The sequence below is a fragment of the Coregonus clupeaformis genome, chromosome 26, assembly GCF_020615455.1.
Source record: "Coregonus clupeaformis isolate EN_2021a chromosome 26, ASM2061545v1, whole genome shotgun sequence".
Lineage (NCBI taxonomy): Eukaryota > Metazoa > Chordata > Actinopteri > Salmoniformes > Salmonidae > Coregonus > Coregonus clupeaformis.
The window spans coordinates 36595325-36617333 of record NC_059217.1 but is presented as its reverse complement, the minus strand read 5'-3'; the positions used below and the strand labels follow the sequence as shown (position 1 = coordinate 36617333).

The 22009-nt window shown below is 45.7% G+C and overlaps 1 protein-coding gene across 3 annotated transcripts in view; it reads left to right on the top strand.

The window, feature by feature from the left end:
* Nucleotides 1–22009, top strand: part of mob2a (MOB kinase activator 2a) — a 96524-nt gene that overhangs the window by 35907 nt on the left and 38608 nt on the right. Inside the window, exon 1 of one of the 3 annotated variants that reach the window (XM_041849745.2) lies at nt 2354–2665. The exons of the other annotated variants lie outside the window; for them this stretch is intronic. Coding sequence (XP_041705679.1) covers nt 2628–2665 — 38 coding nt within the window. The 5' untranslated portion in view covers nt 2354–2627. Of the gene's footprint in view, nt 1–2353; nt 2666–22009 lie in introns of those variants that run through there. 3 annotated transcript variants of the gene reach the window in all.

Sequence of the window (22009 nt, the reverse complement as noted above, 5' to 3'; positions counted from 1 at the left end):
ACTGAAAACTCACTGATCATGGTTATAACAATGACAGTTTCTTTCTAATATTGTGCATCGGTTGCCACGCCAAGGAAAATACGCGTTTTAAACATTTGAGGGTTCGTGAAAGGCTGACTTGACGTGGTTGAGTTTCGAATAATGGTTTGACGATGTCAATATTTCGCTCATTTTCTGGCCCCCGACCTTTGCTATTGTGATGCCGACGTGTATTGGGTGGCGGGCAGTTTGAGCTGTGTAGAAAACTGAATATCAGGCTTGAGGGGTGGTCTCCCCCCCTCGCTTTCTCAATTCAATTAAATGGAGGTCTTTATTGTAATGGGAAACATATGAAATTGTTTATTTCACTTTTGTGTGTTATCTATCCCCCTCTCTCCTCCCCCCATCACTTAGCAACTTTGGTGTGTGGTGTCTCCTCACCCACTTTCAGTTGACATGATTGCCCACTGCCTAGTAGGGCCATTAGAACCCCAGCCATGAGTTCTCTTTCTCTCTCCTCTCCCTGGGCAGTGGTTCATTCTCTCTTATCCTCTCCTTCATTATGTATGTCTTCAACTCACACATTTTTAATGAATAGACTTGTTTAGTCTTCCTCCTCATCTCTAAACCAAGCAGACGTCCTGCCATTTTCATTCTTAAACCCGGCCCATGTAACTATTGTGCCCAGTTCCTTGTCTTTCTCTTTATGTGGATGTTTTGACTAACCACATACACACTCTATTGTTTAACAAGCATACCACACACATTATAAATGTTTTATACACACGCATGCTCTCACACAGTTTTATTTGTTGAAAATGAGTGTTGATGTAATGGCAGTTTCCTTCCTTCTCCCTCTGGCACCCTTTTCCCCCTGGCCTTGTTATCAGCCAGAGACACTTCCACTGCTCTCTCGCTCACACACGCACACACACACACAGTGAGCACACACTGCATCACACAGACCCAGGGGAGAGAATGCTTCAGCTCGACCAGCTGAAAAACAAGAAAAAAGCAGCAATAGTACTGTATGTCCATTTTGAGACGCCGTAGCCAGTATACACTTCCTCAACAGTCAGAATTAATCTAAGATGACTCAAGAAATATGTCATACATTTTTAAGTTTTTGCCGAGGAGATCTTAGTCACGCAATTTAGCATCTGACTAGGATGTTTGGTGCAGTATTTCTGAAGTGGAAAAATGTGCGAAGGACGAGTCGATTCTCATTGAATGACAACAAGCACTTCATTGAAAAATCTCTACTGTTGACCAATCGCCGACGAGTTGGTAACTAAATCACAACACAACTCCAGGCTACTTCTAATGCAATATGGCCTTATGAAGGTGAATCGCTTTGTCTCACTCTATACACACACTTTTCACACTCACCTAATGGGGCACTGCCGTCCAGAGGGAGGGAGAGGACAGGAGAGAGAATGAAGAGAGAGAAATAATGAGTGAAAAAAGGAAAGGGTGAGCTGGAGGGAGAAGGAGAGTGTCCTTAATCTTGTATGCCCACCTGACTGTCACAGAGCTCTTCTGTGATTGGCTACAATCCTGGGGGTGTGCTCTAGTCACTCTCACTTTCTGCTGATGCATCCATGAGGGGATTCGATTAATGTGGCCCAGGTAGCGCTGTTTTGCAAAGGGTGAAAGTTGATTGCATTCGTTTTGGAACCGGGCTGCCTCCCAGGCGTGAGCCAGGTGCCCCGTTCAAAGCCCACGTCAAAGTTGGCTCAAACAAAAGTGACGTAATTAAGCTTGTGGAGTAATGAGTAGGATTCTGTGTTTTCACATGCAAAAGTGGTTACTTTGGATAACGCTTTATCTGCCTTTTCAATGAAAAGAAGTTTGAAAATTCGAACATATTTTATTGAAAAAATATGTTTGTTTCTGGACGATGCACCGTGCTGCCTTGTTGACAACATGACCGAGAGGCGCAAATTACTGTTCGATTTGAGAAGGGCGCTCCTCCCTGACCGCTTTTGCCCGTTCACATCACGGGCCATGGACCATGGTGTGTGTGTGGTCAAGTGTTTAGTCCTTATTTAGGGTATACAGATGGCAGAGATTGCTGCCAGAGCCCAGAGCCTTCCTGTGTGCCTTTCTCTCTTTCTCTGTTGCAGTCTCGCCATCTCTCTCTTACTCTCTCTCTCCCGCAGTCTGCCCTGTCCTACCCAGCAGTCAGCAGTTTGTTTATGCGAGTCTGTTTTCCAAGCTAATCTTCCCACCTTTTCAAGTGGGAGCCAGCCTGAGAGAGAGAGAGAGAGAGAGGGAGCGAGAGGGAGGGAGCGAGAGAGAGTGAGGGATGGAGAGGGGAGGAAAGAGGCAGGCTGCAGTAGTTCTAGCGAGAAGGAGAGCGAGGAAGACACTTTGAACGGGCTCCAAGTTGTTGTGAGAGGTTGTCTGTAACACGCTGCCGACGTTCATCGGTGGTTGCCTGTTTGCTGATTGGACCGTTGAGTGTGTGGGGGACGCAGTTCGTGAGAAGCCAGTTACTGCGGTGTGTGTGTGTGAGAGAGAAGTGTGCTGGGACAGAGCCCCTCCTTCACCTGTAGAAGTAGAAAAGGAGAGGGGGAAGAGCGAAACTGAGCGAAAGAGCTGGGTGGGACCCTCACAGACCTGCCACTGTCTCTAATACCAGCTGGATGGGGGTTCTGGTCTGCTGTGACTGCTTCTTCTATAGGTAATTAGCTAATCTTGCTCTGCTCACCCCTCTATCTCGCTGTCTCTATCTTGCTGTCACTTTCTCTATCGCTCGCTCTCTCTCTCTCTCTCTCTCTCTCTCTCTCTCTCTCTCTCTCTCTCTCTCGCTGTTGTTTGTTATTCCTGGTTGTATCGCTGTAACTTTTGGTTTTAATTTTGGTCCTGGACTTCTCCCTCTCCCTGCCCCTCTGTGGCTAAAACTGCTCTGTGGCTTTGCCCCCCCCTCTCTCTCTCTCTCTCTCTCTCTCTCTCTCTGTGTTTCTCTGATTCTGCGGTGTGGTTTGGAGGAGACGTTTTAGCAGCACAGATTTGGCTTTAGTCAGATCGACAAGAAGAGAGCAGGCAAAGGCTAGTTGTGGCAGAATGGTACAGAGCCAGAGCCCTGTAGTGATTTACCCTCCTTGAGTTAGGAGTCAAGGCTGGTTAGAGGAGGAATGGCACTGGGCCAGAGACTGAGGTATGCACAGGGTTAAGGCTGGTTAGAGGAGGAATGGCACTGGGCCAGAGACTGAGGTATGCACAGGGTTAAGGCTGGTTAGAGGAGGAATGGCACTGGGCCAGAGACTGAGGTATGCACAGGGTTAAGGCTGGTTAGAGGAGGAATGACATGTAGCCAGCCCAATCTCCCGGATGGTCTCCGTTTGTGTTTGTTTGTACACACAGTCACTGTGTTCCTTCCCAAGGCCTCTCTGTTGTCTGTTAGGTACAGCAGAGCACTGATGTAGTCTGCTAGCTAGACTTTGAACTTCTCATACAGTTAAAGGGGTCCTAGGTTTGGGAGGGGAAACGGTTGTTGTTTACTTGGGCTAAGTTAGCATGGTTACTTGGGCCATGTTAGCTAGGTTAGTTAGCATAGCACGGTTACCTCGGCCACGTTCAGTTTTGGACACAGATCTGGTATCAGCTCAGCTTCTCTAAATCGCAACCTGAACCATAAGGGGGAAAACACACAACAGACCTTGTAGCAGTGTCTAGGAGCAACTTTACACTACTCCTACTGGCTCTTGAGGGTTCAAAGAGTGTTGTTGACCTAGCATCATGCTACCAGATAGCTGTGGGTTAGCTCTGGCTAGAGCTGTGGAAGAGCTCTTTCCCCCCTCTTATAAACTCGGCAAAAAAAGAAACGTCCTCTCACTGTCAACTGCGTTTATTTTCAGCAAACTTAACATGTGTAAATATTTGTATGAACATAACAAGATTCAACAACTGAGACATAAACTGAACAAGTTCCACAGACATGTGACTAACAGAAATTGAATAATGGGTCAAAATCAAAAGTAACAGTCAGTATCTGGTGTGGCCACCAGCTGCATTAAGTACTGCAGTGCATCTCCTCCTCATGGACTGCACCAGATTTGCCAGACCTTGCTGTGAGATGTTACCCCACTCTTCCACCAAGGCACCTGCAAGTTCCTGGACATTTCTGGGGGGAATGGCCCTAGCCCTCACCCTCTGATCCAACAGGTCCCAGACGTGCTCAATGGGATTGAGATCCGGGCTCTTCGCTGGCCATGGCAGAACACTGACATTCCTGTCTTGCAGGAAATCACGCACAGAACGAGCAGAATGGCTGGTGACATTGTCATGCTGGAGGGTCATGTCAGGATGAGCCTGCAGGAAGGGTACCACATGAGGGAGGAGATTGTCTTCCCTGTAACGCATAGCGTTGAGATTTCCTGCAATGACAACAAGCTCAGTATGATGACGCTGTGACACACCGCCCCAGACCATGTAACGCTCATTCCTTCGACGATAAACGCGAATCTGACCATCACCCCTGGTGAGACAAAACCGTGACTCGTCAGTGAAGAGCACTTTTTGCCAGTCCTGTCTGGTCCAGCAACTGTGGGTTTGTGCCCATAGGTGACGTTGTTGCCGGTGATGTCTGGTGACGACCTGCCTTACAACAGGCCTACAAGCCCTCAGTCCAGCCTCTCTCAGCCTATTACGGACAGTCTGAGCACTGATGGAGGGATTTTGCGTTCCTGGTGTAACTCGGGCAGTTGTTGCCGCCATCCTGTACCTGTCCCGCAGGTGTGATGTTCGGATGTACCGATCCTGTGCAGGTGTTGTTACAAGTGGTCTGCCACTGCGAGGAGGATCAGCTGTCTCTCCCGTCTCCCTGTAGCGCTGTCTTGGGCGTCTCACAGTACGGACATCGCAATGTATTGCCCTGGCCACATCTGCAGTCCTCATGCCTCCTTGCAGCATTCCTAAGGCACGTTCACGCAGATGAGCAGGGACCCTGGGCATCTTTCTTTTGGTGTTTTTCAGAGTCAGTAGAAAGGCCTCTTTAGTGTCCTACGTTATCATAACTGTGACCTTAATTGCCTACCGTCTGTAAGCTGTTAGTGTCTTAACGACCGTTCCACAGGTGCTTGTTCATTAATTGTTTATGGTTCATTGAACAAGCAAGGGAAACAGTGTTTAAACCCTTTACAATGAAGATCTGTGAAGTTATTTGGATTTTTACGAATTATCTTTGAAAGACAGGGTCCTGAAAAAGGGACGTTTCTTTTTTTGCTGAGTTTATATGGTTGTGGGACTAGCTTTAGCTGCACTACGGCTATATATAAACATCAGCTCCTTATGGAGGGTTTGATGGTGACTGTAGCAAACACACATGCTCACTAGGACTGGACAATATGGACAAAATATCATATCACAATATTTTTCACATTTATGACAGTGTTTTTGAATAATAAAAGTTATAAATATACTTTATGAGTAGTGCATGTCCCTAGGGTGGCAACGCATACATTCTAAGTGTTTTTAATGGGGCTATGTCCATTCTGATTGTTGTGTCCTGTTCAATGAAACTTCAACCAAAAGTTGGAATAAAGTGGGCACTTTGAATACAGTGTTTGACATGACAACGAATGAAAAAGCCAGGGAGTGGTTATTGGGGTAGGAACCAAAGTTTTGTTTAATGTTTCCCAGTGGACCCTAATTAATATTACATTAAACGTATTCTCTTACTGTAGCTTTGATGTACCTAAAATATTAATGCTTCGCTTATTCCACCTTGATTTAGAATATATCGTTGTACAAACATGCTTATCTAGGCCTACACCAGCACTGGTATCAGGTTGTATTAGCTTGCTAGCTACGTTTGGTATCAGGCTGTATTAGCTAGCTAGCTAAATGTACTTAGAGCAAACGTAGCTAGCTAGCTAATACAGCCTGATACCAAATGTAGCTAGCTACGTTTGCTCTGAGTATATTTAGTTAGCCGGCTAACTAGCGATTAGCATTAGCGGCTAAAGTATTTATTTTAGCCACAACTTGCTAAGAAAAGACAAACTAGCAGTTTGCACAGAGGCACAAACTAATAGTGTAATTCTATAACGCTCGTGGATTTACATTAAGAAGCAAAGTGGAAATCTGCATCGTTGTCACCAGAATCTGCAGAATTCACCATGCGGGTTGTCACTACAGGTGGTTGTTGTGACTCGTGGTTACGCAAAAACTGCTCTCCTTGAGTGACAGGGGGCGGGGCTTGGTGTGAGTGGAAGAGAGACGACTCAAGTAGCAAACGGAGTAAACTATAAAAACGGACATTATTTCACACAGCAGAGTGGGTAACATATTTACAAACCAAACATTGAAATACCGTTATACAAGGTAAAGTCAAAACCCAAACCGGTAGGTGCATCAATACTGGTATATAGTAAAATACGGTATACCGCCCAGCCCTAACACACAAACACCTGTAAACCTGCATCGAATTAGACCATCAGACCCTCTCTGTGCGATTCAGAACTCTGTTTACATTCGCTCCATCCACCTAGCTAGCGTAAAGAACAGCTTGCCCTTTGTGTTTCTGTTCACGTGTGTGTCCGAACACATGACTGTGTGTGCGCACGCCTATAGGAAAAACACACAAAGTAGCTTTGTGAAAGCACGGCCCAGTTCCAGAAACTGTAGTTTTTCTTTACAGGACAATTATCACCAGTCCTGAGGTGGGACTTGGCTCCTGGCGCTGACGCCTTATTGGGTCGTTAAGTAAAATGACCTATCAGTTCTATTTCTGGCACTACTTCCTGTCTACCTTGGCAGCTCTGTCAGCCAATCAGGGAGTTTGGCAGTGATGTCGTCAGTTTGATTGATGAGTGTTGGTTTTGGAAACACCCACATGGACAAGGTCCTTGTTGACTTTAGCCCCAGTCAAGTCCCAACTCTCAGACAGAAATAGCTGAAAACTAAAGTAGCTTTGTGTGCTTTGCTTTCTGCTTTGACCACAAAAGTTTCACTCTTAGTCTTACTTTTTCAACCCACGTCATGATGATTTTCCTGCTCCAAATTATTTGTTTGAACCGTGTGCTGTATGTCCTGTGTTGTGCCCCCCTCTCTGTGTCTCTCACACACAGATGAGCTTCCTGTCAGTCTGGGATTAAAACAGGTGCTTGCCAGATGATCACTTTAAGGGTGAGACACAGAGCGCATAGATTGAGAAGGGAATATGGTATAAGCAGCAGGTAAACTGAAGCATGTTTTTGCTGTATTGGACAGACACAGCTCCACAGAAAGAGTAGTCAGATTCTCAGTAAGTTGTAGCCTATTTTAACCTTCGCCTTGGCTGTAGGTCTGTATGATGGTAGAACGGTTGATAGAATGCCCTGTTTGACCTGAACACACTCACACCCTCGCGCTCTTTAACCTGGGCCCTCCACACAGGACTGATATAACACTGGATCAGTGTGAGTGGAGGGCAGGCTAACCTAATACAGTGGAAATGGTACAATTCAATTAGCCCTCAGCCCTATACACCACGGTTCTTTTCATTTGTAGGCCTATCTGTATCTGACGCCTGCCTGGTTTGGAGTTTAGTCCAGTGGTTCCTCTGTCTGTTTTCTCCTAAGACTTGAGGCCAGTGTGTGTGTTATCCAGCAGGAGGTCGAGCAGGACGGGCATTAGTGATGGGGGGGGGGGGGGAAATAGATACTTACATATTGCTATATATATATATGTGTATATGTATGTATGTATGTATGTACGTATATATAAAACAATTATTTACTGTAGGTAGCGTTAGCTAGCGCTAGTCGGCTATACCTGCGCAAAAACTCGAGTATTTTTCATCCTATAGCTTGTTCTCCATCTTCTTTTTAAATAGTGAGCCAACATGTTTTCAGAACTTTTTCTCATGCTCTGTCTCTCTGCAGCAGATGTATAGTGAGCAATATGTTTGGAACATAAAATCGCAATGACATCACAGTATTGAATCGCAATACATATAGAATCGTGAAAATCGCAATGCATATTGTATCGGCACCTAAGTATCATGATAATATGGTATCGTGAGGTCCCTGGCAATTTCCTGACCTAACGGTCATCTCCTCTCTAAGGTTGTAGCGAGGGGGAGAGGCAGACTGTAATAAAACATGAGATAAAGATGCCATGAATGCTGTTTTATAAGATGTTTTCGCTTTTCCTCAGGATTTGGGTGTCTGTGTTTTTGGGCAATGCAGAAATGTGTTGTTGTCCTGTCACTGTTGATGCCACAGAGGGTGACTAGTGACTACAGCTTGGAACATTCAGGACCAGAGGCTCTAGACACTAGAACAATGGTCCCTGAGAGAGAGAGCATGTGTGTGTGCCATGTGTCTCTCATTAGGCTATCTTTGGCAGGCCTGGCCCATTCTACAGTACTGAGAGCTCAACAAGGGCTGTGTTCTCCTAAACCAGTGTTCCCCAACCCTGGTCCTCGAGTACCCCCGACAGTACACAGTTTTGTTGTAGCCCTGGACAAGCACACCTCATTCAACTCAATGAGGGCTTGATGATTAGTTGACAAGTTGAATCAGGTGTGCTTGTCCAGGGTTACAATAAAATGTGTACTGTTGGGGGTACACTGTCCTAAACCACCTCACTCCTCCATACTCCATATCCCCTGGCCCAAAACTCTGTCGTCTCTCACTCAAATAGAGCTCAATTGGACTTGGCTTGGCAAGCCTCGACACAAGTGGAAAAAAATGTTTTGCTTACTTGTACAGTGGGGGGAAGAAAGTATTTAGTCAGCCACCAATTGTGCAAGTTCTCCCACTTAAAAAGATGAGAGGCCTGTAATTTTCATCATAGGTACACGTCAACTATGACGGAGAAAATGAGAAAAAAAAATCCTGGAAATCACATTGTAGGATTTTTAATGAATTTATTTGCAAATTATGGTGGAAAATAAGTATTTGGTCAATAACAAAAGTTTCTCAATACTTTGTTATATACCCTTTGTTGGCAATGACACAGGTCAAACGTTTTCTGTAAGTCTTCACAAGGTTTTCACACACTGTTGCTGGTATTTTGGCCCATTCCTCCATGCAGATCTCCTCTAGAGCAGTGATGTTTTGGGGCTGTCGCTGGGCAACACGGACTTTCAACTCCCTCCAAAGATTTTCTATGGGGTTGAGATCTGGAGACTGGCTAGGCCACTCCAGGACCTTGAAATGCTTCTACGAAGCCACTCCTTCGTTGCCCGGGCGGTGTGTTTGGGATCATTGTCATGCTGAAAGACCCAGCCACGTTTCATATTCAATGCCCTTGCTGATGGAAGGAGGTTTTCACTCAAAATCTCACGATACATGGCCCCATTCATTCTTTCCTTTACACGGATCAGTCGTCCTGGTCCCTTTGCAGAAAAACAGCCCCAAAGCATGATGTTTCCACCCCAATGCTTCACAGTAGGTATGGTGTTCTTTGGATGCAACTCAGCATTCTTTGTCCTCCAAACACGACGAGTTGAGTTTTTACCAAAAAGTTTTATTTTGGTTTCATCTGACCATATTACATTCTCCCAATCCTTATCTGGATCATCCAAATGCACTCCAGCAAACTTCAGACGGGCCTGGACATGTACTGGCTTAAGCAGGGGGACACGTCTGGCACTGCAGTATTTGAGTCCCTGGCGGCGTAGTGTGTTTGTTACTTTGGTCCCAGCTCTCTGCAGGTCATTCACTAGGTCCCCCCGTGTGGTTCTGGGATTTTTGCTCACCGTTCTTGTGATCATTTTGACCCAACGGGGTGAGATCTTGCATGGAGCCCCAGATCGAGGGAGATTATCAGTGGTCTTGTATGTCTTCCATTTCCTAATAATTGCTCCCACAGTTGATTTCTTCAAACCAAGCTGCTTACCTATTGCAGATTCAGTCTTCCCAGCCTGGTGCAGGTCTACAATTTTGTTTCTGGTGTCCTTTGACAGCTCTTTGGTCTTGGCCATAGTGGAGTTTGGAGTGTGACTGTTTGAGGTTGTGGACAGGTGTCTTTTATACTGATAACAAGTTCAAACAGGTGCCATTAATACAGATAATGAGTGGAGGACAGAGGAGCCTCTTAAAGAAGAAGTTACAGGTCTGTGAGAGCCAGAAATCTTGCTTGTTTGTAGGTGACCAAATACTTATTTTCCACCATAATTTGCAAATAAATTCATTAAAAATCCTACAATGTGATTTTCGGGATTTTTTTTCCTCAATTTGTCTGTCATAGTTGACGTGTACCTATGATGAAAATTACAGGCCTCTCTCATCTTTTTAAGTGGGAGAACTTGCACAATTGGTGGCTGACTAAATACTTTTTTCCCCCACTGTACGTAAGTGGTTGAAAAAGTCCACCATTAAGCTGAATAATGGCATGGCTCTTTACGTATAGTTGCTGATGGGACAGTCATCATAGACTGACTAACTGACTGACTGCACCATAGGCTTAAATGGACCATGATGCACAGACACACACCCTGTCTGTCTGGTCAAGGACCTGGGGTGTGGGTTGGGGACCTTGGAGCAGACTGTGGAGAAGGTTCTAGGCTCTGTTCCTCAACCATTGCAGAAGTAATGGAAGGCAGAATATAGTAGTGGAGGAGGGGCCTGGACTAGGACTCTACTTCAATTGCCAACCATTTCCTCCTTCCTTTCCTGTTGAGTCAAGATTACAGAGCGACCTCCATGGGAGAATCTCAATTGCATTTCCTTGATTTCTCGTGTCTCGTCTTCTTACCTCCTCAAAACCCATTGGACGATGAGGTCAGAGGGGAAGGACCTCTGACTATCATTCAATGGGTTTTGAGAAAGAGGCGAAGAATAAAGAAAATCAATTGAGGTTCTCCCCACTTGAATCACCATAAACTTGCTGGTCTCAGTCTGAGGTGTTGTAAGCCACATGCATACAGCTAAATGATGTAAATGTATTATTATACTGGATTTGCCCAGTCTTACTGGTCAGTTCAGATTAGGAGACTGACAGACTCGCTGTCCTTCACACCTTTCACCTGGCCTTACACTGCACTAGACTGTACTGCACAGCCTAGTGTGTGTGTGCACAGCCCTGACTGGGACCAAAAAACCCTGGCATTTCTAACACACCGGACCATTTTATTTTTTTCTCGAGGGCCCCCTCACTGGCAATTTTTTTGCTTAAGGTCCAAATTATTAGCCAGATAATGATAATTTTGCACAAAGAAAATCTGACTTAGACAGGCCCACTGGGCTAAAAATGGACCAGCTCATCTGGTATTTGCCAGAAATGCCAGATGGCCAGTCCGCACCTGGAGAGAGAAGAGACAGTCTTGCTGTAACCTTACCTCCACATTTAGATCTGCACCATCAGCACACACACACACACACAGACACACCATGAAAACTTGGCCTTTTTGTGGCTGGCTAATGCTGCTGGATGATTCAATGTCATCCTCTCACATCTCCTCTTACTCCTGCAGTGGGATGAGATGAAGGAGGAAGGTAGGACAACAACGGAATAACAACAACAATGTCATAGAGGAGACTCAAGTATGGGTAGTAGGTCCTTTGAATAGGGGTTAGGGGGAGAAACAGTAGCTTTGTGCCCCTCCCTGAGGGACTCTAGGAAAATAATGCACAGACTAAGGGACAGAGGAAGTGCCTGGGCATCTCACTTCCTGTTCATGGAGTTTGTCCCAAGCGAGGGAGATAGGGGTGGTAGGTAGGCAGGCAAGTCCTTAAAATGCCTCACATACACAATGTTCTGCACCTATGATTACTCTCTCTCGTTCTCACTCTCACGCTCTCGCTCTCTCTCGTGCTCTCTCTCTCTCTCGTGCTCTCTTTTTCGCCTCAAACCTTCACACTCTCCTGACTGCTTTCCTCCACACTCTCCTCACACTCTCCTCCACACACTTTCACTCTCTCTCTCCCTCTCCACACACACACAACCCTGCCTGCATAGCTGTGTAATTGGCTGGGTGCTGCAGTGTGCTTGGCAGCTGTACCCCTCATTCGATGATCAGCGATCTGAAATGGCGCAGCTACCAAGGATGGAGGAAGGAGAGCAAAGGGAAAGTTTGAGGCACAGGAAGCAGACTCTTGCGCGTACAGACAGTCTCGTCATGTCTTTCACCTTCACAGAAGACCGGTTCACTTCTACTTCCTCTCTCAGAGATATGATTATGATTCATATGAGACACACTGACTCTTTAGGCTAACCTGAGAGGAGGTGGACTGACACAAGGGGGAGGGGCGAGGGGGGGATGGGGCAGCAAATGTGCAGAGATTTTGCTGACGACAGCAATGTTCCGAGGTCACATTCCGATCTGTTATTAGCTCATGTTATTACAGACCTATAATCTTAAATGCTTTCCTCTCCTTTTATTGCTAAGCTGGTGGTCAGGGAAGAAAGGAGAGAAGGAAAGGTGACTTTTCAAGACCAACAGCACTGTGCATATGTAGGTCTCTTCATTACAAACCCATGGGACCCAAGGCAGTGTCATAAAAACCAAATGAGCTCACTCATTAAGTTGGAGCTCATATCCCCTGCCTCCCCATGAGTCAGTCAGGTGCTGCCGACCAGCCAGCCAATCACAGGCTTGTTTACACCTGGGCGGATGGATGAGGTCATTGATGTTCCCCCGCCCCCCTGGGTGTTCTAGGCCTAGCAGCTGATCTCATCGGTTCATAAAAGGGATGAGATCATATTATCAGTCTGTCCCTCGCTGTGGGATGGACAACGTACCCCTTTGATTGATCTACACTGAGAAACCTTGCCATTTGTCAGTGCCTATTGCTATGTGGGGAGCATAGACGTCAGCCACTCCCACTGCTTCCTCCCTTCACCTTACAGAGGGTACTTATTGATTTGACCTCTCACCCCTCCTTTATCCCTCCTTTCTTATTTCCCCATTCGGACATGAATGGGAGCCTCTTCCGCCCACTTCCTCCCTCGCTCATTATGACACCATCTGGGTGTGAAAGTCAAAGAGAAAGAGGGAGAGCATGTGGCTGCACTATTGTTTTTCTGTCTTCTCAATGTTTAACTGCCTGTTTGTGATTTTTGTTGAGTGTTTGTGGTTTCCAGGCTGGCAGAGGGAAGGATATGGTGTGTGTGTGTGTGTGCCAGTGTGAGATGGGCAGGGTGTCTCTGTAGTCTCTCTGTCATCCGAACTGTGCCCTCCAGGAGGAAAACACATGCAGCTTGGTCCTGTAATCCATCAGAACATTATCCTCTCTGTCTAAACACTCCCCTTCTGTCACCGTAACACTGTTACAATCTGTTATGTACAGTTGAAGTCGGAAGTTTACATACACTTAGGATGGAGTCATTAAAACTCATTTTTCAACCACTCCACACATTTCTTGTTAACAAACTACAGTTTTGGCAAGTCGGTTAGGACATCTACTTTGTGCATGACACAAGTAATTTTTCCAACAATTGTTTTACAGAAAGATTATTTCACTTATAATTCCAGTGGGTCAGAAGTTCACATACACTAAGTTGATTGTGCTTTTAAACAGCTTCTGATAGGCTAATTGACATCATTTGAGTCAGTTGGAGGTGTACCTGTGGATGTATTTCAAGGCCTACCTTCAAACTCAGTGCCTCTTTGCTTGACATCATGGGAAAATCAAAAGAAATCAGCCAAGACCTCAGAAAACAAATTGTAGACCTCCACAGGTCTGGTTCATCCTTGGGAGCAATTTCCAAACGCCTGAAGGTACCACGTTCATCTGTACAAACAATAGTACGCAAGTATAAACACCGTGGGACCACGCAGACATGATACCGCTCAGGAAGGAGATGCGTTCTGTCTCCTGGAGATGAACGTACTTTGGTGCGAAAGTGCAAATCAATCCCAGAACAACAGCAATGGACCTTGTGAAGATACTGGAGGAAGCAGGTACAAGTGTCTATATCAACAGTAAAACGAGTCCTATATCGACATAACCTGAAAGGCCGCTCAGCAAGGAAGAAGCCACTGCTCCAAAACCTTCATAAAAAAAGCCAGACTATGGTTTGCAACTGCACATATGGACAAAGATCGTACTTTTTGGAGAAATGTCCTCTGGTCTGATGAAACAAAAATATAACTGTTTGGCCATAATGTTTGGAGGAAAAAGGGGGTGCCTTGCAAGCCGAAGAACACCATCCCAACCGTGAAGCACGGGGGTGGCAGCATCATGCTGTGGGGGTGCTTTGCTGCAGGAGGGACTGGTGCACTTCTCAAAATAGATGGCATCATGAGGAAGGAAAATTATTTGGATATATTGAAGCAACATCTCAAGACATCAGTCAGGAAGTTAAAGCTTGGTCGCAAATGGGTCTTCCAAATGGACAATGACCACAAGCATACTTCCAAAGTTGTGGCAAAATGGCTTAAGTACAACAGTTAAGGTATTGAAGTGGCCATCACAAAGCCCTGACCTCAATCCTATAGAACATTTGTGGGCAGAACTGAAAAAGCGGCCTACAAACCTGACTCAGTGACACCAGCTCTGTCAGGAGGAATGGGCCAAAATTCACCCAAATTATTGTGGGAAGCTTGTGAAAGGCTATCTGAAACGTTTTGACCCAAGTTAAACAATTTAAAGGCAATGCTACCAAATACTAATTGAGTGTATGTAAACTTCTGACCCACTGGGAATGTGATGAAAGAAACAAAAGCTTAAATAAATCATTCTCTCTACTATTATTCTGACATTTCACATTCTTAAAATAAAGTGGTGATCCTAATTGACCTAAAACTGGGAATTTTTACTAGGATTACATTTCAGGAATTGTGAAAAACTGAGTTTAAATGTATTTGTTTAAATGTAAACTTCCAACTTCAACTGTATAGGGCCCTCAGCTTTCCCTAGTCAGTTCACATTGTGAAGGAACAAGGAAATACTCAGAGCCCTAGTTATGTTCTTGCAACCCAAGCCATCTGTCACATTTCAGTAATTCTTGAGAAGTTTGTTCACCTGGTTAGTGAGTTGAGTGTGATATTCCCTGACAGACAGGCATGTACTGCAGTACAGTGAGTCGTATTAATCCGTTATGGCTAATGGACAGAAACCTCATTTAAAACTGGTACGACATTCTTTTGACAGAAGTTTAACAATAGATTTTGACATGGTAGTTGTGTTGGTAGCAGGCTAGCTGTTGTTGTGCTAGTTGTAGCAGGCTGGTAGCTCTTGCTGTGTTAGTTGTAGCAGGCTGGTAGCTCTTGTTGCTGTGCTAGTTGTAGCAGGCTGGTAGCTCTTGTTGCTGTGCTAGTTGTAGCAGGCTGGTTGCTCTTGTTGTTGTGCTAGTTGTAGCAGGCTAGTAGCTCTTGTTGTTGTGCTAGTTGTAGCAGGCTGGTAGCTCTTGTTGCTGTGCTAGTTGTAGCAGGCTGGTTGTTGTTGTGCTAGTTGTAGCAGGCTGGTAGCTCTTGTTGTTGTGCTAGTTGTAGCAGGCTGGTTGTTCTTGTTGCTGTGCTAGTTGTAGCAGGTGAAGGGTAATGGTGTCATCATGTTTCTCTCCCCAGGCTGCTGTAGTGTCTCAGTCTCAGGGGAGATCGAAAGCTTCTCTGATCACAATAGTGTCAATATAGAAGCTATACAGGGAATCTCATCGAAACCATATTGCACATAGTGTTGCACACTTGATTAATGCAATGATTCACAAATGTGTGGGTATTTTAAAAGCCTTTCATTGGCTAACAGAGCAAAAATGCTGTCTACTGATATTAAGGTCATTCTTGCAGGGACATGTAGAGTGGGAGAGCTGTTGTCTTTACACTGGACCATTCAGATGGGGGTATGTGGTGTAGATGTCTCCCACACTACCTCTGGAGCTAGTGTGGGAGACATCTCTTGAAGACAGATTTGAATCTAGATTTGTCTCTTTACACTACACAAGTATCATTCCTGGACGTAGTTTGTGTCGTCAAACTAGTGCAGTGTATAAGGGCTTATAGCTCGGTTTCGTTGGCCTTCTACACCCCCACAGCAATAAGTACATTACTAAAGGAGAGTAAGTACCCATGCATGCAGCACACACACTGTTATATGCTCTTAGTGGGCGTATTATTTTGTCGAGTCTGAAGGAAGGTAGTATATTTGATGACCTCCACCTATACTTTTTCATACAGACAGATCTTGATGTTCCTATTGGGCAGTTTTTCCACTGGCCATGCATTCTCTTTTTCTGTCTGAATAAGCAGTTGTTGTTTTGAAGATGACTAATGGCAAGTGTGTTTGTCTGTTAATTCTCTCCAGGCAGTGATCAGCATCACACTCGTCAAGTAGTTACATATGTCTCTTTAGTCAGGCTGACACCTAACTCAAAGTCCTCCTTACTACAGAGTCTTGAAAGGCTCCTTGATGATGCCTTTATGCCCTTTAACAACTGATCCAGGCCCTGTATTGTGTCGGGGGTAGCCTATGTTCTTTGGGTGAGAGAGAGAGCAGTGTGTTGGGTGTTAGGCTACATTATCCACACAAACAACCCCAATGAGATGTTATGCTAGCCCTGTGCTCTGTGTTAAAATAGAGCTTAGGCTACATATCTATGTTGGGCCAGGAATGACTCTCCAGGGAGGTGGGCCTTTTAACCTCTCAACCTCTCTCTCTCTTCCTTCCCCTGTATGTTTATTATTGTTTTTGGACACATGAACCATGAGAATGGCTATTCCAAGCAGACGTTGCACAACATTCCGAGAAATGGACAAGTGGGGGCTTTTTGGAGTAGATGTTTTGGGCACAACACTTGACTGCGGTCAGTTGAATTCAGTGTTGTTTGAACAACATTTTTTGGAGATAGTATCAGACATTTCGATTAACTTGAAGATTGCTCTTGATGTTCAGACTCTTTGATGTATGAGACGTTTCGCATTTCTCACATTCATTCCATTTCTCCCGTCATGCTGTCTATTTAAATCCCTGTTCACTCCCCTACACATCCATACAGGAATGTGTGTGCATGTGTGGCCCTCGGAGGAACATAGTGTACGTCTGTGGCCATGTTGTGTGTGTGTGTGTGTACACCTGTGTGTCAGGGCTGGGAACTGCCAGAGGTTAGCATGCACATTCCCTGTAATGGAAATCTGTGACAAAACGGCCTGGTTTATAAGTTAATTTGCTGGAGCAGAGCAGCATTGCCCAGCCACAACAAACACCCTAGTTCCATAAACCCTACCCTTTAACCCTACTCTCGCTGCCTCTTACTCAATACTCCGTACTAACGTTGCCCTGTTTCCTTTTTTCTTCGACGTAGGAGAACTGACATTGGTTGTGTAGCCCCAGTAACTCTGACCTGGCAGTGAGTCTCATAACTCTGACCTGGCATTGAGTCTCATAACTCTGACCTGGTATTGAGTCTCATAACTCTGACCTGGCATTGAGTCTCATAACTCTGACCTGGCATTGAGTCTCATAACTCTGACCTGGCAGTGAGTCTCATAACTCTGACCTGGCATTGAGTCTCATAACTCTGACCTGGCGGTGATTCTCAGTCTCTCTCTGGCTGGGCTGTCTCTCTCTGCCCACCAGGTTTACTGCGCCATGAAAAGACCACTCTGTTCCCCCTGCATCCCACCGGCCTGTCCAAACGCACACACACTTCCTGAGCAAACATAGGCGGTGCCAGCCATCATCTCTCTCTCCTGACATCCCTTCTTCCTCCATCCTTCTTTTCCCTTACACAGTCCTGCTTCCCTCTATCCACCCCTCCATCTGTCCCTCTTTCACACAGTCTCCCTCTGTCCGTCTGGCTTCCTGAGAAAACATTAGTGGGGACAGGGCAGGGTGTGGGGCAGCCTACCTAGTACCTACCTCTCTCCCTCCTTCCATTTCATCCTTCCTTTCCTTTTCCCTCCTGACCTTGCACAAAGTCCTTCTGTCTTTCCCTCAAACTCTCCCTCCCTCCCTCTCCCCATCTCTTACACAAGCCTCCTCCCTCCCTCCCTCTCCCCATCTCTTACACCAGCCTCCTCGCCCCCTCCCTCCCTCCCTCTCCCCATCTCTTACACCAGCCTCCTCTCTCCCTCCCTCCCTCTCCCCATCTCTTACACCAGCCTCCTCGCCCCCATCTCTTACACCAGCCTCCTCGCCCCCTCCCTCCCTCTCCCCATCTCTTACACCAGCCTCCTCGCCCCCTCCCTCCCTCCCTCCCTCCCCCCATCTCTTACACCAGCCTCCTCTCTCCCTTCACTCATCCCTTCGTCACATTCCTCCCTCCTTACCTCGCTCCTAAATCCTCCCTCCATGTCCCTCATCCCTAGCCCAACTGCTACACAAAGCCCTTCTCTTTTCCACGCATCCCTCCATCTCTCCCTCCCTGCGTCCCTCTACCTCTACAGTCTCCCTCGTTCCCTCTTTCACTCTATCACGTCCAATGATGATATGAAGAGTGATGATGACGATGGTGGTGGTGATGATGATGGTCGATGGTGGGGATGATGGTTGGTGGTGGTGATGGTCGATAGTGGTGGTGGGGGTGATGGTCGATAGTGGTGGTGGGGGTGATGGTCGATAGTGGTGGTGGTGGTGATGGTCGATAGTGGGGGTGATGGTCGATAGTGGTGGTGGTTGATAGTGGTGATGGTTGATAGTGGTGATGGTTGATAGTGGTGATGGTTGATAGTGGTGATGGTTGATAGTGGTGTTGTACTGAGCTACACCAGTCTTAGACATGCTGTCTGTGTATGACCTCAGACTTTGTCTGTCTTAATGCCTGGCCTTCTGTCTGGTAGTCTGTAGTTCACCTGCTCCTGGCTCTATCAGTTTATTTCCGGCTTCACTGGTTTCAATCGCAGTGCGATGCTGCACCTGGAGCAAAATACAGCAGCAGCATTTAAAGGGAAGTCTTTCTCGCTTCCTGTGTCTTTTTAGATCTTAGTTTTTTTTATACTACTGTTCTATACATAGTAAGAGTGAGATGGAGCCAGCAGTATCTCTTTATGTAAATGAAGGCTGCAGTGTAGAACTGTGAAAGTGGTGGGTTAGGTTCAGGCTTCAGGAAAATAAGTTCACCCACGCAGCTCACACACACACACAAACACACACAAACAAACATCCTTCAGCATATACGCCCGAGGTTTTAGAAACAGACTAGGAAATGGAGAATGGAAAAAGTATAGCCTAGCTCTAAACCTATAAGCTTCTGTCAGGGTCTGTGCATAGAGACAAAGACCATGCTTTTCCAATGAATGTGTGGGTACTGGGTAGTCTTGTAACCAGGCCTAATCCCTTTGGCTGGAGAGGGCTCTCCTCTCACCCAGGAGCCCTCTAGGAACAGGATAAAGTTACCCCTAGATGCTAAGGTCAATATTATTTTATATACTTTTTTTTCTGTTCAGTTTAGGATTTGGGAAAGGAAAATGTATCCTTTGTCTGAGCAAATTCTATCTAGGCTACATGACGCTGACTATTGTTACTGTACTGAAAATCAGCTGCAGTGCCTCATTTGCCTGTAGGTGGTGCTATTGTTCCTAAATTCAACACTCACCTCTGACGTGACTTTCATGTTGTGACAGTGCTCATGCTTGGTGTATGAAGTCTGCACCCTCAAGGTTGCCAAACCAAATGTCTCAAGATCAGTTTCTGTTTATGCTAATATGCTAATCTGGTTTTGTCGTCAGGGTTACTCGTTCCTATCATATTATTTAGGAGAAAATAACATTCTTCTCCTTGCCATTTTCACGAGCGCTTCTGAGAAAATGGGAAGACCTGTGGCCTTGGGGAACCTTTCCCTCAAACAGAACACCAGGAGTGACACACACACACACACACACACACACACACACACACACACACACATATATACTGCTCCTCGGGCGAAGAGAGGGAGTAACAATGGTTTTGTGTTTTGAAGACTATCTTAATCTTTCTCCCCCTTCTGTCATAACTCTGTGTTGCCAGATCTGTACTTCTATAACCCCCCTTTCTTCCACTGTTAATAGCCTGGTACTGTTAGAATGACTACAGACCAGCCACAGCCGCCCAGTAGCAGACAGACAGACTCCCTCTTCCAGTCATAGACAACAGGAACGTGACTCACAGTGACAGCGTACACCTGTGTTGACTGGCTGGCGCCGGGCCGGGACATCTGGTGTCATGTGAACATGCCTGTCTCTGATGGATGACTATGGCTCACCTTTGATGTCCCCACCATAGAGGTAGAAAGATGGCTCATCATGGCCCTCAATGGCAATGTCCATGCTAAAACAGGTTCTATCCATCCAGAGCCCTCTTTCTACCTCCATGCTCACCACCCACAGCAGAGATGGAGAACCTGTCTTGCGCTGACTGACTACCTGTTGTCACCCTTTAAGGTCTCAGCAGTGTTTTCCCACAAGTATTGTTTAACGGGAGGTATTTTGAGTTTTCTGTTGCAAAATGCCTGTGGTTGTATAACCCAGAGGTGCTACACATTGATAGTGGATGAGTCAGAAGTTGAACCCGTAGAGCAGATCCAGGATCAGCCAAGCTGACCCCCATCATAAGTAACCTCAACCAGGGCTCTAAATATTTTGCTGTGCGACCTGGAGTTTTAATTTGGGAGTACCAGTGCGACAATTTATTATAATTTTTTAAATAATTGTTGTAATGATAAAGCTTCGCTGTACCATTGTTTCCTGAGCGCAGTTTCGTTAGCGCCATGTTTGCACCATTAATAGAGCGAAAACTGCTTGTTTCTAGACCAAACGGTTAAAAATATCTGACCCGTATTACCGGCGCAACCCATATTGTTGGGCCGCATTTTACATTCAGAAACCATGTCACTGGCCGTTCTAAAACAGGCCACATTTGTTTTACACTTTGTTCAGTCATGTTTGTTACCTCATTAGCTAGCTAGCTAGCTAGCTAGCTAACTACCTGGTAACTTTACAGTATATCCAAACATTTGGGGGCACAGAAAGAAAGGAAAAGGGATAACTTTTTCAGGAGATCAACGATCATAGCAATTAATTAATGAAATATATTTTTGTGTTTTTGTTTGTGGCCCATCCACCACCACCACCACCCTCTTCGGAGGACAAAAGTAACTTTGTTAAAACTATTTTTTTGTTACAAATACATTTTTACATCCATGGTACTTTTATACATAATAAAACATAACATATTTGTCTTTTATATACAGTGCATTCTGAAATATTCAGACCCCTTCACTTTTCCCACATTTTGTTACGTTATAGCCTTTTTCTAAAATGGATTAAATTGTTTTCCCCCCTCATCAATCTACACACAATACCCCATAATGACAAAGCAAAAACAGGTTTTTAGAAATGTTAGCAAATGTATTAAAAATAAATAACTGAAATATGACATTTACATAAGTATTCAAAGTATTCAGACCCTTTACTCAGTACTTTGTTGAAGCACCTTTGGCAGTGATTACAGCCTTGAGTCTTCTTGGGTATGATGCTACAAGCTTGGCACAGCTGTATTTGGGGAGTTTCTCGCATTCTTCTCTGCAGATCCTCTCAAGCTCTGTCAGGTTGGATGGGGAGCGTTGCTGCACAGCTATTTTCAGGTCTCTTCAGGGATGTTCGATCGGGTTCAAGTCCGGGCTCTGGCTTGGCCACTCAAGTACATTGAGACTTGTCCCGAAGCCAATCCTGCGTTGTCCTGTGTTGGAAGGTTTACCTTCGCCCCAGTCTGAGGTCCTGAGTGCTCTGGAGCAGGTTTTCATCAAGGATCTCTCTGTACTTTGCTCCGTTTATCTTTCCCTCGATCTTGACTAGTCTCCCAGTCCCTGCCGCTGAAAAACATCCCCACAGCATGATGCTGCCACCCCCATGCTTCACCATAGGGATGGTGGCAGGTTTTCTCCAGACGTGACACTTGGCATTCAGGCTAAAGAGTTCAATCTTGGTTTCATCAGACCAGAGAATCTTGTTTCTCATGGTCTGAGAGTCCTTTAGGTGCCTTTTGGTAAACTCCAAGTGGACTGTCATGTGCCTTTTACTGATGAATGGCTTCCGTCTGGCCACTCTACCATAAAGGCCTGATTGCTAGAGTACTGCAGAGATGGTTGTCCTTCTGGAAGGTTCTCCCATCTCCACAGAGGAACTCTAGAGCTCTGACAGAGTGACCATCGGGTTCTTGGTCACGTCCCTGACGAA